The sequence below is a fragment of the Aulostomus chinensis genome, chromosome 15, assembly GCF_037954235.1.
Source record: "Aulostomus chinensis isolate RoL2024-O1b breed Wild chromosome 15, RoL_Achi_v1.0, whole genome shotgun sequence".
NCBI classification, from domain to species: domain Eukaryota; kingdom Metazoa; phylum Chordata; class Actinopteri; order Syngnathiformes; family Aulostomidae; genus Aulostomus; species Aulostomus chinensis.
Window position 1 is genome coordinate 13,798,678 of NC_141334.1, and position 13,790 is coordinate 13,812,467.

General features: G+C 42.1%; 2 protein-coding genes across 3 annotated transcripts; one reads left to right on the plus strand and one right to left on the minus strand.

The window, feature by feature from the left end:
* The first annotated feature begins 823 nt into the window (after positions 1-823).
* On the plus strand, positions 824-8,182 carry stk36 (serine/threonine kinase 36 (fused homolog, Drosophila)). 2 transcript variants are annotated; one of them, XM_086226009.1, is made up of 19 exons: positions 824-1,266; positions 1,794-1,934; positions 2,053-2,130; positions 2,216-2,346; positions 2,426-2,675; positions 2,842-2,935; positions 3,024-3,211; positions 3,296-3,456; positions 4,170-4,275; positions 4,402-4,533; positions 4,599-4,775; positions 4,862-4,953; positions 5,049-5,112; positions 5,214-5,324; positions 5,418-5,492; positions 5,567-5,684; positions 6,091-6,217; positions 6,335-6,491; positions 6,710-8,182. In XM_086226009.1, the coding sequence occupies exons 1-19, from the start codon at positions 1,183-1,185 to the stop codon at positions 7,598-7,600; spliced, it is 3,177 nt and encodes a 1,058-aa protein (XP_086082135.1). In that variant the 5' UTR covers positions 824-1,182; the 3' UTR covers positions 7,601-8,182. The 2 variants fall into 2 exon arrangements, with proteins under 2 accessions (XP_086082135.1, XP_086082134.1); XM_086226008.1 differs by having other exon boundaries at positions 6,311-6,491; positions 6,710-8,180.
* A 586-nt stretch (positions 8,183-8,768) lies between these two features.
* Positions 8,769-13,526, minus strand: atf5a (activating transcription factor 5a). The gene is made up of 4 exons (XM_086226224.1): positions 13,301-13,526; positions 12,245-12,493; positions 10,767-11,958; positions 8,769-10,688 (listed from the first exon to the last, which is right to left on the minus strand). Exons 2-4 carry the CDS (start codon positions 12,384-12,386, stop codon positions 10,502-10,504), a joined length of 1,521 nt encoding a protein of 506 aa, XP_086082350.1. The 5' UTR covers positions 12,387-12,493; positions 13,301-13,526; the 3' UTR covers positions 8,769-10,501.
* Positions 13,527-13,790: the final 264 nt, after the last annotated feature.

The window sequence follows — 13,790 nt, forward strand, 5'->3', positions numbered from 1 at the left end:
TGTCCCACGGAGACGTGTCATCCTGACAGTTTGGGTTCTCCATACCCCTGTTAGTTGTTGCTGTCACTCCTGGTTGCAACTGGCCAATGGAGACGTGTCTTACATCACCTCAGTTTAGGTCCCGCCTACGACATTCATTTGAACAAGATAAAAATGAAATGTTTGATTTTACATTTGCTGCCAAAATTTTTCAGTTCCTATTCAAAGACTGACCCACAAATTAAACCATTTGATGTAAACAAACCTTAAGGATTATGGCAAATTCATTTGATTTGCATTAAAAAAAAATTGCAGCATGGAAAGTTTTGCTTACAAATCTGTTTTATTTGATTGCATAATAAAGACACAAAAATACCACAATCAATGGGGAAATGATCCTTTTTAACTGGCAACCAAAAATCTTTGTTACAAATAAACAACAACAACAAAAAAACACGTGGAAAGTCAAATTAATTTTACTAGCTTCATAGAAATTATTGCCGAGTGGAATTTGCTTATATATCAATCCTGTGATAGCAATCTCGAAGTCTCTTACTATCAAACTTGTTTTGTTTGCATATTAAAAAAAACCACCTGGATACCTGTGTATGTATTTGCTTGCGTAACACATGACCATCGTCATTGTCTCTCACACACATACACACAAACACGTTCAATGAAAATGTACAAAACAAAGATGCCAATTATGATCACGTTGCAAGTGACACAGACTTTCCAAAATAGAACAGTACTTTCGTAACTGCCACAAAACGTGGCCAGTGTAGTAAATTGTGAAGTTGACAGTTTGAGCCTGTTGCCATGAACGCAATAGCGGTTGCGAAGCTAAGGACCCCTGCGTCCGTGCTGTCCACAGAGAAGCCAGGTTGTACAACAACTGTAGCAATATATATAAAAAAAATTAGATAGCCATGTATTGCCACAAAAATGACATAAAATTGCCATTTGTTTAAATATTGCTCATCTTGAAGAGGAAAGTTAAACCCTGCTGTGAGTTTTCTTACTTTTATAAGACGGCAGCAGGACCGAACTGCACCTTTCCCATTCTACATTATCGTGTCGGTTACAAATGAGAACCGTCCAAGTGCAAATTTACGAGTGATAAACCAAAGAAGAAATCGAACTTAGCAAAGGTAACCCTCTGAAGCTTGTAGAAGTTCTAATTCTTGTTCCTTCGTCGTTAATATGAATTCGTACCATGTTCTGGAGCTGGTTGGAGAGGGTTCCTTTGGTCGAGTTTACAAGGGAAGGAAAAGACTCACCGGCCAAGTAAGTAGATTTAGTTAAAATATACGTTGTTATGTACAGGATGGAAGAAGTGAATGATTCCTCTAAGTGGAAAGAGAGGTGCCTAGACATAATGGTACTCTGTGGAAAGCGAAAATATTCCCTGAAATTTTTAAAGTACAGCGATATTTTATAGTAAGTTTACGGAAGTATCATGAGTAAAAGTACATAGTTGCCATGATTCGAGTCTACTCCAGGGCAGGGGAGCATTCAATAAAAGAACCATTGGCTCTAAAGTCATGTTGTATCTTCTTGAACTTATCAGGACTCACATTGTTGTCTTCAGGTTTTTCAATGTTTTCTTTGCAAAAATCTTTGTCTTCAAAGTAACTGATAGGTCAGATAAATGTAACAGAGGTTTGACATGTAGTGAGTTAAAAACATGAAGTCCTTAAATGCAAATACTCAAAAGAAATACAGATACCTCAACACTGTGGTTGTTATACCCTCCAACATGTCTTTTTTATGTTGCTTTTCCATGTTGGTTTCTGCTGCTTTGTGTCCATCAGGTTGTAGCTCTTAAGTTCATGCCAAAGATGGGTCGATCCGACAAGGAGCTTCAAAGTCTGAAGAGAGAAATTGACATTATGGGGGATCTTGAACATCCAAATATCGTCAAACTTTTTGATAGTTTTGAAACTGACACAGAGGTAAGTTTTAGTTTAAAATCTATAAATGCCTCTTGTTGTCACTTAAATTCTTTAATCATCCACAGCATCACTTTATCACATGATTATACCTCTTAACTGTGGTCGCATATTCCAATAGGTTGTTGTTGTGACCGAGTATGCAGAGGGTCAACTGTTCCAGATCCTTGAGAATGATGGGTGCTTACCGGAAAGCCAAGTACGCCTTTACAGCACACTGACATGCTTTCCAGCCTTTCCATGACCTCACATGATCAATATTTGCTCTCTTTCTATCCTCCAAGGTCCAGGAGATTGCTTGCCAGCTTGTCTCAGCACTTTATTATTTGCATTCCCATCGAATTCTTCACCGAGACATGAAACCACAAAATATACTTTTGGACAAAAATGGCATGGTGAAACTGTGTGATTTTGGGTAGGCGGATTTTGACATTGAAAGGAAAATATTGCTGCGTGAATCATATGTACAAATGAATAATGTGATTCTTTATTAGGTTCGCCAGAGCAATGAGCATCTCCACACTTGTGCTGACTTCGATCAAGGGAACACCACTGTACATGTCCCCTGAGCTGGTGGAGGAGAAGCCTTACGATCATACTGCTGATCTGTGGGCTCTTGGCTGCATCCTGTATGAGCTCCACACGGGGGCGCCTCCGTTCTATACGAATTCCATCTTTCACCTTGTCCAGCTCATTGTGAAAGATCCGGTCAAATGGCCTGACACGATGAGCTACAACTGCACGGTACTCAGCAGTTTCATTGTCATGTCTCCTGCAGCTTGATGCAACACCTGCACTAAAAAAAAACAACATGAAATGTGCTTTCTTTTGGTCCAAACCTAAATACAAAACATTTATGACAAATAAAAAAAGAGTCCTGCTCATATTATGTATCTGATATTTCCTTCAGACTTTCCTGAAAGGTTTGTTAACCAAAGACCCTGAAAAGCGTTTGTCGTGGCCAGACCTCCTGCAACATCCATTTGTTGCTGATGGAGTTTTAGGTGATCACATAGAAATGTATTTCAGTTAAACATTTTTCAAAATGTATCTGATTTGAACTGTTTCACTCACATTATGCCCCGCTGACAGTCCTGTCAGATACAAATGTTTGCAGGCCTCTGACGGTCACACCCACTCCAGACATGCTGGCACTGAAACTTCAACAAGCAGCGGCGAAGACGGTATTGGCGTCTGGGCAGAGCAGGTTATTACAAAAGATGAGAGAAAAGAGGGACCATGGTAAAGGAGGGAGACCAGTAGGCAGCAACACAACTAAAGTGAGTCACTCATTGATATTTCATGCCAAGTCAATCACTTTGAACTTCACAAAGGAGCTTTAAACTATTTTGCTACCACTACAGAAAAAGAGGGACGAGCAAGGACATGAAAGAGTGAATTCTGCAACTGCAGCAGCTCCTTCTAGATCTGCGCCCCCCTCCAGTGATGTCTCTGTCACCTCAGGTCTCTCAGATGCGACAACTACCAATCAGAAGAATCAAGCCAGCGTGACTTCAAAACAGAGGTAAATGGAACTACAAGGAACATGTCAAGTTTTTGGGAATTATGCTTATAGTCTATCCTCCCGAGAGAGTCAGACAAAGGGATGGATACCCTTCTCTTCTCTGTAGTGCATTAGAGACCCACAGAGACCAGCTGACCACTAGTTGGCATACCTCCATGAAAAGTCATCCAGTAGATCAGGTTCAGGATCTTGGTTTGTCCAGCAGTAGGCCTCCTCATCCTCTCCTTCAAAGTGGGCATGATTAGTAACAACAGTGCTTCTTGTTGTCAACACGTTTTTCCTTGGTTGACTGAAGTTTCTGTGGGGCTTTTAAGCTGCTGCGTCAAATCACTGTCAGGAAAATTGTTCTTGCTACTTGTCTAATTGTAGAATTACAGTGCGTAATTTAAAATTGTTATTTCATAGTTAATGTGCACAGCTTTTGTCATCTTAATGCAGGCGGAGAAGATTATAGAGAAAAGTGTATTTGATGGCTTTTGATTGAGGTATGCTACTTCCCATCCACTACCATGCAGTGTGCTAAGCTAACTAGCAGTCAGCAGGTCTCTGTGGGTCTCAGCTCACGACTGCAGCACAGAGGAGAGAAGGGTATCCAGGGATGTAGGCACATTTCCCTGTACATGGCTTTGGTCTTACAAAAAGAAAATGACAGCGTCTAAAGTTTCCTCAATATGGGTGTGTGTCTGTAGCTGTGAACATTTTTTTCTCTGCAGGGGTCATATCAGCAGAGACTATGAAAAGGAGTTCCCCTCTGTTGAGGTCGGGCCACGACTAAAGCAGACACGCCATAAAGTCGGTCAAGTCGCACTACACATGCAGGTGAGTATGAAATCTCAAGTTGTTCCACAGAAAAGTTCTTCAAGGGACATAACTGCCCTTTTACTTAATAACTGTTAGCTGTCTTTAAGTAAGTGCTTGCCTTTCCGTCATTTCTTTTTCTTACAGGATGCCGACAGTGAGGTCTTCTGGGAGAAACTAGCTCGAGATTCTGATCCCAGCAGTCAACCGAGAGAACTCTTAAACTACGGTGCTATTATTCCTAAACTTAAGTCCAATATTCTGGTGCTTAAACAGCAGGTAATTGGGTGCGATTAACATTTCCTTTCAACACTTATGGTGTTAAGCTTCCTTTGTTTGATCAGCTAACAGGTGGTGTTGTGCAAGAGGAGTGGCGCATTTACCAACCGTTGAAGGCCCTGCAGAACCTGATTCTGACCTCAGACCTCGAAACATTGAACCACATTGGTAGTGAAATCGGTCTCCCTCACTTCCTCTTCGATCTGGTCCATTATTCTGTAGAAAACTCACATTTCTTCCAGGTTGGAAATCAAATGAGTAATGCTCTTTGTCAGTGAGGCGTCAGAGAGCATGCCTTACTGTTGACTGTACCGTTTTTCCTGCTCAGCATCCACGCAGTGTAAAAGCACTCGGAGAATTAATGGTCGTGCTCCTGACCTACTGGGAGAGGCGTCATGAGTGGGTGGAAGAAGAACAAAGGTTTGAGGATTCCTTCTCCTCACAGATTTAGATGGTTTTGTTGAATATTGTGAAGGTGAATGCTGACTGAAGCTCATCAGCTGTCCTTCCTGTAGACTGGAGGACCTCAGCAAGCCCTTCATCACAATCCTTAATCAAACCGACGTCAGTCCTTTGGCAGTAAGTAGTCACTTCATTTGATTAATATTCACTGTATTTTTTCATACTCGACATTTTGACATTGTTGATTCTGTTTTTTGTTTTTTTGTTTTTTTTTTTAGCCTCTTGCTGCCTCCATTTTATCTTTATTTAAACAGCATGAAGTTTATGTTCAAGTTAATGAGGAAAATCTAACCTCCTCACTGAAAAACTGTGTTTTGGACCCATATGAGGTAATGAGAGAGTGAGAAGTCATTTGACCCAATTTCTTGTATTTCATGTTCCATCTGTTGGTCCGTCTGAGCCGCTCTCCTCTATCTCACCAGCCCCAACTTCCCCTACCCTCCGGCTGGGGACTCTGTGACGGCCTCTTGTCTCTACTTCTGCACACACTCTGTCGGGTCAGATAAAACCATATTTTAGCTTGAATATCATTCTGAGCCAGAGCTCTGATGCCTTGTTTTCATTTTAACAGCGTGAAATTTGGCCTGGAGGAACCTTTCTAGATCAGGTTGTGTTTCTGGATGTTTGGAAGAGAATCGGAGCCTCATTAACAAGGGAGACCCCTGACACAAGCTTCTGTTCAGCAAATGGTAAACCCTATGAAACAAAATTAAATATAGCTGGGGAAAAAATCCGTGAAATATGTGTCATTTCACTCAATATACATAATTGCTTATCATTGTTTTAGTATTTTATTAAATATCACGAAGAACAAAGCATTACAACTTTATTTGTCCTTTACTATCAACAATCCTCACCGTCTGCGTTCATTTTTTTCTCTTTACAATCATTGTGTTGCATCACAAATGGACAGTGCGATCCCTCAGCGCACTCAGTAATCGAGTGGTATTATTGGATTTAAATGAAAGTATTTATTTTACATTGCTGTTGTTGAAGTACAGAACACATGGTCATCGATGTGGTTTTTGTTTTGTTTTGTTTTTTTGCCCATTGAGGTTTTAAAAAGTAAACTTTGTCTTGTTCTATTTCTAACAGGGCTGTACTCCTTTCTGTCCGCCTACCTGGTTGCCCTCACTAAGGATCCATACTCATGTGTACCTCTGTTTTCTGAGAGTGAATCAAAATTTGTACACGTTCTTGGAGGACTGCTGGGTACTGACTGGTTGGTGGATTATATTATCCTATTTAGCTGAAGTATTTTCTTGTCAGTGTCACTGTGCCGGGCGTGAACAATAACACAGTTTCTATCCCACAGCCTGCATGTGCTTTCTCATCGCAGCCCCAGGAGACTTGATGTGGATTTGACTTACGACAGTTTTTCTGTGTTGAGCTGCCACTTGCTGTGCTTTCCTTTTGCTCTGGACCTGCCTTCACGCGCCATGTCCAGGATACTGCATCTGTACGACAGCTGTGGTGTTGTTAGCGGGCTGCTGCAGGTTGGGGCTCCTATTTACACCTGACTGTTGCAGCGAACATAATTTGATGATGCAACAAAGGATAACTCTTTCCAAAGGCTCACATGAGGCACATTACTGTACATCTTAACGTTTCGCTGCTTTTTTGAGGAACATCCGTTGTTTGTAGTGTGCTGTTTGATGTGTGATGACTTGTCTGGGTTATTATGTTTTGTTTTGTTTTTTTTATTCTTTGGCAGGTAATTCAAACTCTTCCTCCACCTCAGCTAGAGCTGCCACTCTCCCTCCTGAACCGTCTGCTCCTGTGTGACCCTGGCCGCTCTCTTTCCCGCTTCAATAAAGCTGCTCATGGCTTTTTCTCAGCACCCCGGGGTGGCCAGACTTCTCCGTCCAGTCATCAGACTCCACTTGTTAGAACTGCCAGTTCTCTGCTCTCTCATTTGCTGCAGCTGAATGTGCTGTGGGACTCTGCCGCCGAGCTCCTAACCCTGTTATCTCTAGTCATTCGTTATTCCCCTCAGCCTTCGCGCCTTCATCTTCACCTGGAAACCTCAGTGCTGCACCAGACGCTGGCTCACTCCTATGACCTGATCAGGGCTGCCGCATGCAGACTTTTGGGAAATTTGGATCCATTCAAGTCTCCTGTAGTGCCTAATCTTCAACCTAACACCTTCAAAATCCTGATAGACTGTCTTCATGATTCCTGCATGCGTGTCCGAAGGATTGCGTGCAGGGCAGTTGGGAACTGGTTGGGATTTATGGTGGTGAGGGCAGGGTGGGGCAGCAGCTCCACAGCCAGTGAGGAAGGGAGAAGCATGACTAGGATAGAAGATCAAAAATGGGCCGATGGGGAGGGGAGGGGGTGGATAGAGGAAGCCAGGAGGACGACGGTCATGTTGGTATCCTTGATCTGTGACCCTGATAACCTCACCCGCCATCATTCTTGTGCAGCCCTGGGAAACCTTGTTAATGTTGATGGTGCTGTCCCCATAGTGTTGGAGAAGGATGTGACCAACTTACTGCTAAAAGCCGCATGCAAAGATTCTCATCATGCAGTGAGACAAGCTGCCATAGCAACCATGTCCTTGTACCGCCGCCATGTAGGTCCCAATAGTGAAGTAATGAGATGATAAATTTTACATTTATATTACAAAAATACTGCTATTTATGTTTACGGGGTAGCCATGTTTCTGAATAAAACCAGATGATATCCTATTGTGCCTTTATTAGTGGCTCATATTCTTGAATCTGATGTTTCTAAGTCATTTTTCATGGGTCACTTGGATACGTTAACGCCGTCATTGACTCCAGGTTGTCACCGGTACTTTTGCTTCTTCAACTTGGTGTCAGAATAAACCAACACATTACAAATTATAACCAGCGACGCCCCGAAAAAGTTTTATTAACCGGAAGTGTTTATTCTCACACAAAGAGAAGAAGCAAAAATAGCAGTACGACACTCTCCCTCTGTGCATGTTGTTGGAATTCACCGATCATTTGAAGTTGGTCACTGTCCTTACGTGTGTGGAGAAGCTGACACATGCTCACGGACCGCAGGACGCAGCGGGTTCAAATGTGCACGTTAATCGCACTTGGTCCTGTGTCCTGCGTTTCTTTCCCATCAAGTGTGTTTGTGTTTGACTGTATGCGATGGTACGAATAAAAATAGATTCTTCCGGCATTGTTGGAGCTGTTCGGTGGCTTTAATTACAAAAGATGTTTAATGTAAAAAAAATAAAATAAAATAAAAAAGCTGTAATAATCTGAGGTTAAATAAAGGTGTTGCACTGCTTGTGCCTTTCCTACTCACGGCGAATAAAACACGCTAATAGTAGAATATCGGGCTTTAAACCCGAATCAGGTGTGCTTAATCATTCGGGAGAATTTATTCGGTTAAACAGGCCTTAAGACGAATTTTATATTGTTGCGGCGTCACCTCGACGGAAACGGCAATTCTTCATAATATTTTGGCGTGACATTTTTTTTATTTATTCCGAGTAAATATAGATTAAATGAGTAGGTCACTATTAATAACAATAAATAGTTTCAGATCGACCGCTGGAAGTGTGCGGGCCCGCGGCTCGGAGGACACCGCAACGCTCGTTCATGAGGGCCTGGAGGATCAACACCGCTAAACATCAACGATTTATTATATTTCTCAAAAGTCAGACCTATTTGAAACTAGTTAAGTCGGATGATGATCATTTTTGCCATTGACAAAAAGGGAAAATGCATTTTAAAATTGTTTGGAGAAAGAAAAAAAAATCAACGGATTGTATTGAAGACACTTTATTTTGAAAAGCAAAAATGTCGAGTACACACACACACACACACAAAGGTAATATGCTGACAATCAAATAAAACTGAAATAAGACAGCTTTATTATGTGAGCTCATATGAAAGTATGTTGCCATTAAACTTTTTTTTTCTTTTTTGGTTTCAACAACTTGAGTTGATAGTACACCGCAGGAAGGAAACCACATAAGCCTCATATTAAAATAAAATGTGCATAGAAAAAAATATGCTCAGTAGTTTTTAACAGTGTGTGTATTTGCAACAAATGAAATAAATCATCTTACACCAAAGCTAACGCAGCAAAAACCTTAAATTATCTAAGGAGTTGTTTTTTTCCCCCTACAAAGAAATCACACTCCACTCCCTGAACATACAAAGGTTTTTATAAATTAGTGCAGATCAGCCTGAGGCTTATAAAACTTATTGCTTTAAAAAGCAGTTTAGAGTAAGAATCCCGATTCATGTGTGAAATATTTCCTCTTGCAGAGAGAGAGAGAGAGAGAGAGAGAGAGAGAGAGAGAGAGAGAGAATATTTATGGAAAGACATGCAGAAGGAGGCTGGTAAAAATTCTACTACAATATTTGTTCATAAGAAAATAAAAATACAAGGAAAACATGAATGCAAGTGATTTTCTTTGAACTGTGTAATAAGAAAGACAGCATAGCTTTACTTTGTATCTTCTTCCAGGAATCATCGACTATCATCTGAATGTGGGGCAAAATGTCCTGAGCTGCAAGAAAGATTGTTAATTTGCAATATTCAAGTGAAAATAATTTACAGATTTCCGCAAACAGGATAAAATGTTTCCACCTTCGAAGCAGTTGCTGTTTGATTATTTGCAAAAACTGCCACAAAAAGTGGTTACATTTCAGGAAATGAAAATATTGGCAAATGAAAACAAATGTATATACAGAAGACAATGTTACTAAAGCACAGTTGAGATGTTCGACAAACAAAAGGAAACAATCATTGAGGAGCCACTTGCTCAAAACAGTCTCATCTTAAGTTGCGGGGCATCAGTAAAGCTGATGTCAACATTAAAATATTAAAGATGATACATTTTTGTTTCAGTTATGACAAAAAGTTGTTTCTTTTTTCTTTTTTTTACAGCAGCGGTTCAAATCAATATATATTCAGCAGCAATTGTAATATTTTAAATTATTCACAAGTTAAAAATTCGCTGTTCAAGGAAGATGAAAAATTGTAATTAACTTGTTTGGTTTGAAAATTTTGTTTAAAATTCAAAAAAAAAAAACCTTTCCCCAAATGTTGACATAGTTGTTTCCGTCATCTGCTGGAGAGGGTGCAAATGAAATATTTCAAAAGAAAAAAAAAAAGAAAAGAAAACAAAGTTCTATTGCTGATTATCAGTTCCAATGTAAGGCTGTAAAAATGTCAAACCTGCATAATAATTAACATACTTCTTCCTAAATAAACCTTTCAATTAGTGAGTCACGCGGTGTGAGCTCTACTAAAAATGATTGTCGTTCAAAGCATCTCAATGTCACAGTGCAGGTTCAAGTGATTAGAGAGTGGAAGCAATGGAAGCATTGCGTGCTGACTTGAAATGTCCAAAATAATTCACATTAAAGCATGCATAAGCCCGCCCTGCTATGAAATAATCCTAATTGTAAAAAAACAGACCTAACATTTAATTCTGGACCATTATAAAGACACAAAAGCTCCACAGTTTCCCTGTTCTGCCTTCTTTGAGTGTACTTGCAGGTATTTGGGGTCAGGTGCTGGGGTCCTGCTTGAGCCTTTGGCTACGGGCCTTGTAAACTTCAATCAGCAGGTCTTTGACGTACTGGATTTCCCGCTCCACCGACTCTGCCTTGTCCCGGAGCTCCCGGTTCCTCCCTTCAAGGCAGTGCAACTGTTCCTCCAAAGAATCTAGCTCCGCCCTTTTTCGCTGGCGATACCTGCATGGGGCAAATTATGGTTTAGATGAAAATCTACCAGGTTGTGATCAAAGTTGTCGAGCGAAAACTAAACTGCACCTGTGAGCGGCCGTTTTGTTCTGATCTCTCTTCTTCTGTTTGCGTTCTCCACCTTCTCCTGGGATGATATCCACTTCATATTTCACAGCGCAGTGGTCTTCCTTCAACCTGCATGCTTGCCTGTGCCCTGACGACTCCAAGTTCAGACAATCCCGAGCCATTAACACACACTCTGGGCCCTGATCCTCGAGGAAATTACAGTGAACATCATGTTGCGCGATCTGTAGACTGGACTCTGCTTTCACCTGTTCGTTAACGCTGCCTAAGAAGCTGTGATAGGCCTCAGACTGAGGCACCGCTGAAAGATAACAACCTTCACTGCTCTGACTTTTCCAAGAAACAGTGGCCTTTGTCACCTCCACGCTTGTTTTGATACTGTTCAGCATCTCGCTGTTACCAGAACCTCCGCTGACCTCCCTCATACTATACATCAACAGATCCTCTTTCTTTGGCGGGCCATCAAGTGATCCACCGAAACCAAATCCACCACCAACAACCTTTGCATCGCCTATGACATCTTGACCGAAACAGCAATTTTTCTCGTCTTTTGGTAGAACGGCACATCTCCTGACCTCCACGGCGCTACCCAGACAGTAGCTTTTGCCAACCAGCGGATCTTCCTCCACAGACCCATAATTACCCGCGATGGCCACTGCTGAGGCACCTGAGCTGCTTCCTTTGGAACTCAGCAGACTGTTATCGTAGCCATCATTGAACCTCATGCCATCAGGAGCTCGTTTCCTACCACACCCACTGGGGCGACTACAGCTGTACGGGGCGTGTCTTGGAAATTTGGATCGCCCAATGGGCCCACCACAGATACTCAGCAAGTCCAGTTCTCCAGTTGCCAGGGTGACAAGCAGTGGGCTGGACTCCGATTGGCTGGTTGCAGAGTATGATGCGAATGGCAGCTGATTGAACGGCTGAGGACCTGCCAGCAGTGGACCCCTGTCGCATTTTGCCAGCCTCGGCCCTTTCTCTGGCAGCGGTTCGGACAGGAAGTAGTCTTCTAGTTGGGCAAGTTCCTCTTGCAGCAGGGAGGTCATGACCTCCAAGTCAGAGGGCACCTGGATATCATTCTGAAGGGGTGAAGGGGGAAGGGAGGCGCTGGTGGAGGAAGGAGGGGAAGGAGGGTTAGGGAGGTACGAGGAGAAATCCACTTCTTCCGTCATCCAGTCAGTGAGACCATCACCTATCGAGGAAAGAAAAAAATTCAATCCTGACAAACTATCTGATGAAGCAAAATGTAACAGCTGAATATGCAAATACAATTTAAATATCTCATATTGCACGTATCAGTTTTCTAAAATCTTGTCGCCAACAGGAAATGCAAAAGAAAAAAAATTCGGAATAAAGTTGCAACGTGTATGAGACGTAGCTACTTTATTACCTACTGTTCAAGAAGGACGAATGTGCTGCAGTGCCGAGCCCACCTGAAATGGGGAAAAATATAAAAAAGCGAACTCGCTGCAACTCACCAATTAAGTGCTGACTCTCCTCTGACACCTCCCCCCTGCACCCCTGTGATTGGCTGTGGTTAGCCTGTGGGTGAGAGAGAGCGAGGGGGTCTGCCGGGCAGACACGAAGAGTCTTCCAAACAGGAGCTGATGTTGCCATCATTTTGTCTGTTGGTGCCTTGGTTCAGTCCAAGTCCGAGCATATGCTGGGAGTGAGCGGGGTCTGACAGATGGGCCACAGAGAGCAGGGCTGGGTGAGCATAATGAAACCTGGAGCGTGAGACAGAAGCCGGGATCAGAAATGTACGAGGACGAAATGGTCCAACAATCAACTGATGGTATGAGGAATGTCACCCAGCAGGTTCCTCAACATGACTCCTAACAGAGGAAAGCGTGACTAAAGAAAAAAAAACAAAAACCCTTGCTTCATACATTCATTCATAAATACTCACTTTAGCACATGTTAATTGCTAAAAACAACAACAACAGCAAAGCCCTCAGAATGAGACTATGGTAGAGAAGTGAGAGCTGTCCTTTGGGTTTTTAACTGCCTCCGTCCAACACTTGACATCCTCAAGACCCAAGGGACCTGTGAGGCTGCCAAGGGCCCAACTGTTGACAAGAGCCACTGGACTAACTCTCCTCTCTCTCCCTGTGAGAGAGAGGGGGAGAGAGAGAGACAACCTGATCATTAAATTGGATTATGGCAGATCAGCCACTTTGAATTGCATGTTCCTCGTAGGTTAACACCACTGTTTGATCACTGAAGCATTACAGCAGTTTAAGTGACATGTAAATCATGTGATGTGATGAGATTTACAGCTGCAAATGGCAGAAATGTGATGTAATATGTTCACTATACAGTATAAATAACGGTATCATACAGTAACATACGGTGTTATCAACACAGACCAAAACATGATTAAAACTTATCAAATAAGCACAAAATATAGAAATAAAGTAGGAGTTTTTCAAGTTAATTAGATTAATTAAAAATGAATTAGTGAAAAAATACAACATACAAACACAAACAAACTTGGCTGTATGAATAGAAAGTAGAGAGAGCGTGTTACTTACTCCATTCTTGCAGAAAAACTATAGAGCACTTGGGGGTGCGTTGCCAAAGCAAAGCACGACTTCTTTTTGGGGTCCAACTTCTTAAAGAGTTTAAAGAGCCATGTTGTTTAGCTCGAGATATCCAGGACGGCGCAAGATGAAGAGTTGTTGCTTTGTTGTGGTCGACCTGTGAACTGAGGAGCAGCATAATTGTGAGAAAGCGTCAGTCCATTCACACCTAGCAACCAACTGCGTCACCGCCGCCGCCGAGCAGATCCCTCCGCCTACCCCCCACCCCACCCCCCACCCTTGCCGAAGGACGTCCTACTAGCAGAAAACCGCAGCTGCATGGGTAAAGCAGTGCACGGTACTTGTTGCTGCTTGCCTATTAAGTAATTTAAATGCATTTTAAATTGTATTGTCTTAGACAGAAACACAACAAAGTGGCAAGTTAAAATCTGAAGGTGTAATGTAGCCTGGTTTAGTTTAATAAAAGTACCACGCCGGAGAA

What these genes read in the sequence shown, in the direction of transcription:
- stk36 (XM_086226008.1), top strand. Translation starts at nt 1,183, where the DNA reads ATGAATTCGTACCATGTTCTGGAGCTGGTTGGAGAGGGTTCCTTTGGT. An exon ending in CGATGAGCTACAACTGCACG is followed by an intron (nt 2,676 to 2,841) that starts GTACTCAGCAGT and finishes TATTTCCTTCAG; the next exon opens with ACTTTCCTGAAAGGTTTGTT. An exon ending in TGGGTGGAAGAAGAACAAAG is followed by an intron (nt 4,954 to 5,048) that starts GTTTGAGGATTC and finishes TCCTTCCTGTAG; the next exon opens with ACTGGAGGACCTCAGCAAGC.
- atf5a (XM_086226224.1), bottom strand. Translation starts at nt 12,386, where the DNA reads ATGATGGCAACATCAGCTCCTGTTTGGAAGACTCTTCGTGTCTGCCCG. An exon ending in GGAGAGTCAGCACTTAATTG is followed by an intron (nt 11,959 to 12,244) that starts GTGAGTTGCAGC and finishes TTTCCTCGATAG; the next exon opens with GTGATGGTCTCACTGACTGG. An exon ending in AACAAAACGGCCGCTCACAG is followed by an intron (nt 10,689 to 10,766) that starts GTGCAGTTTAGT and finishes TGCCCCATGCAG; the next exon opens with GTATCGCCAGCGAAAAAGGG.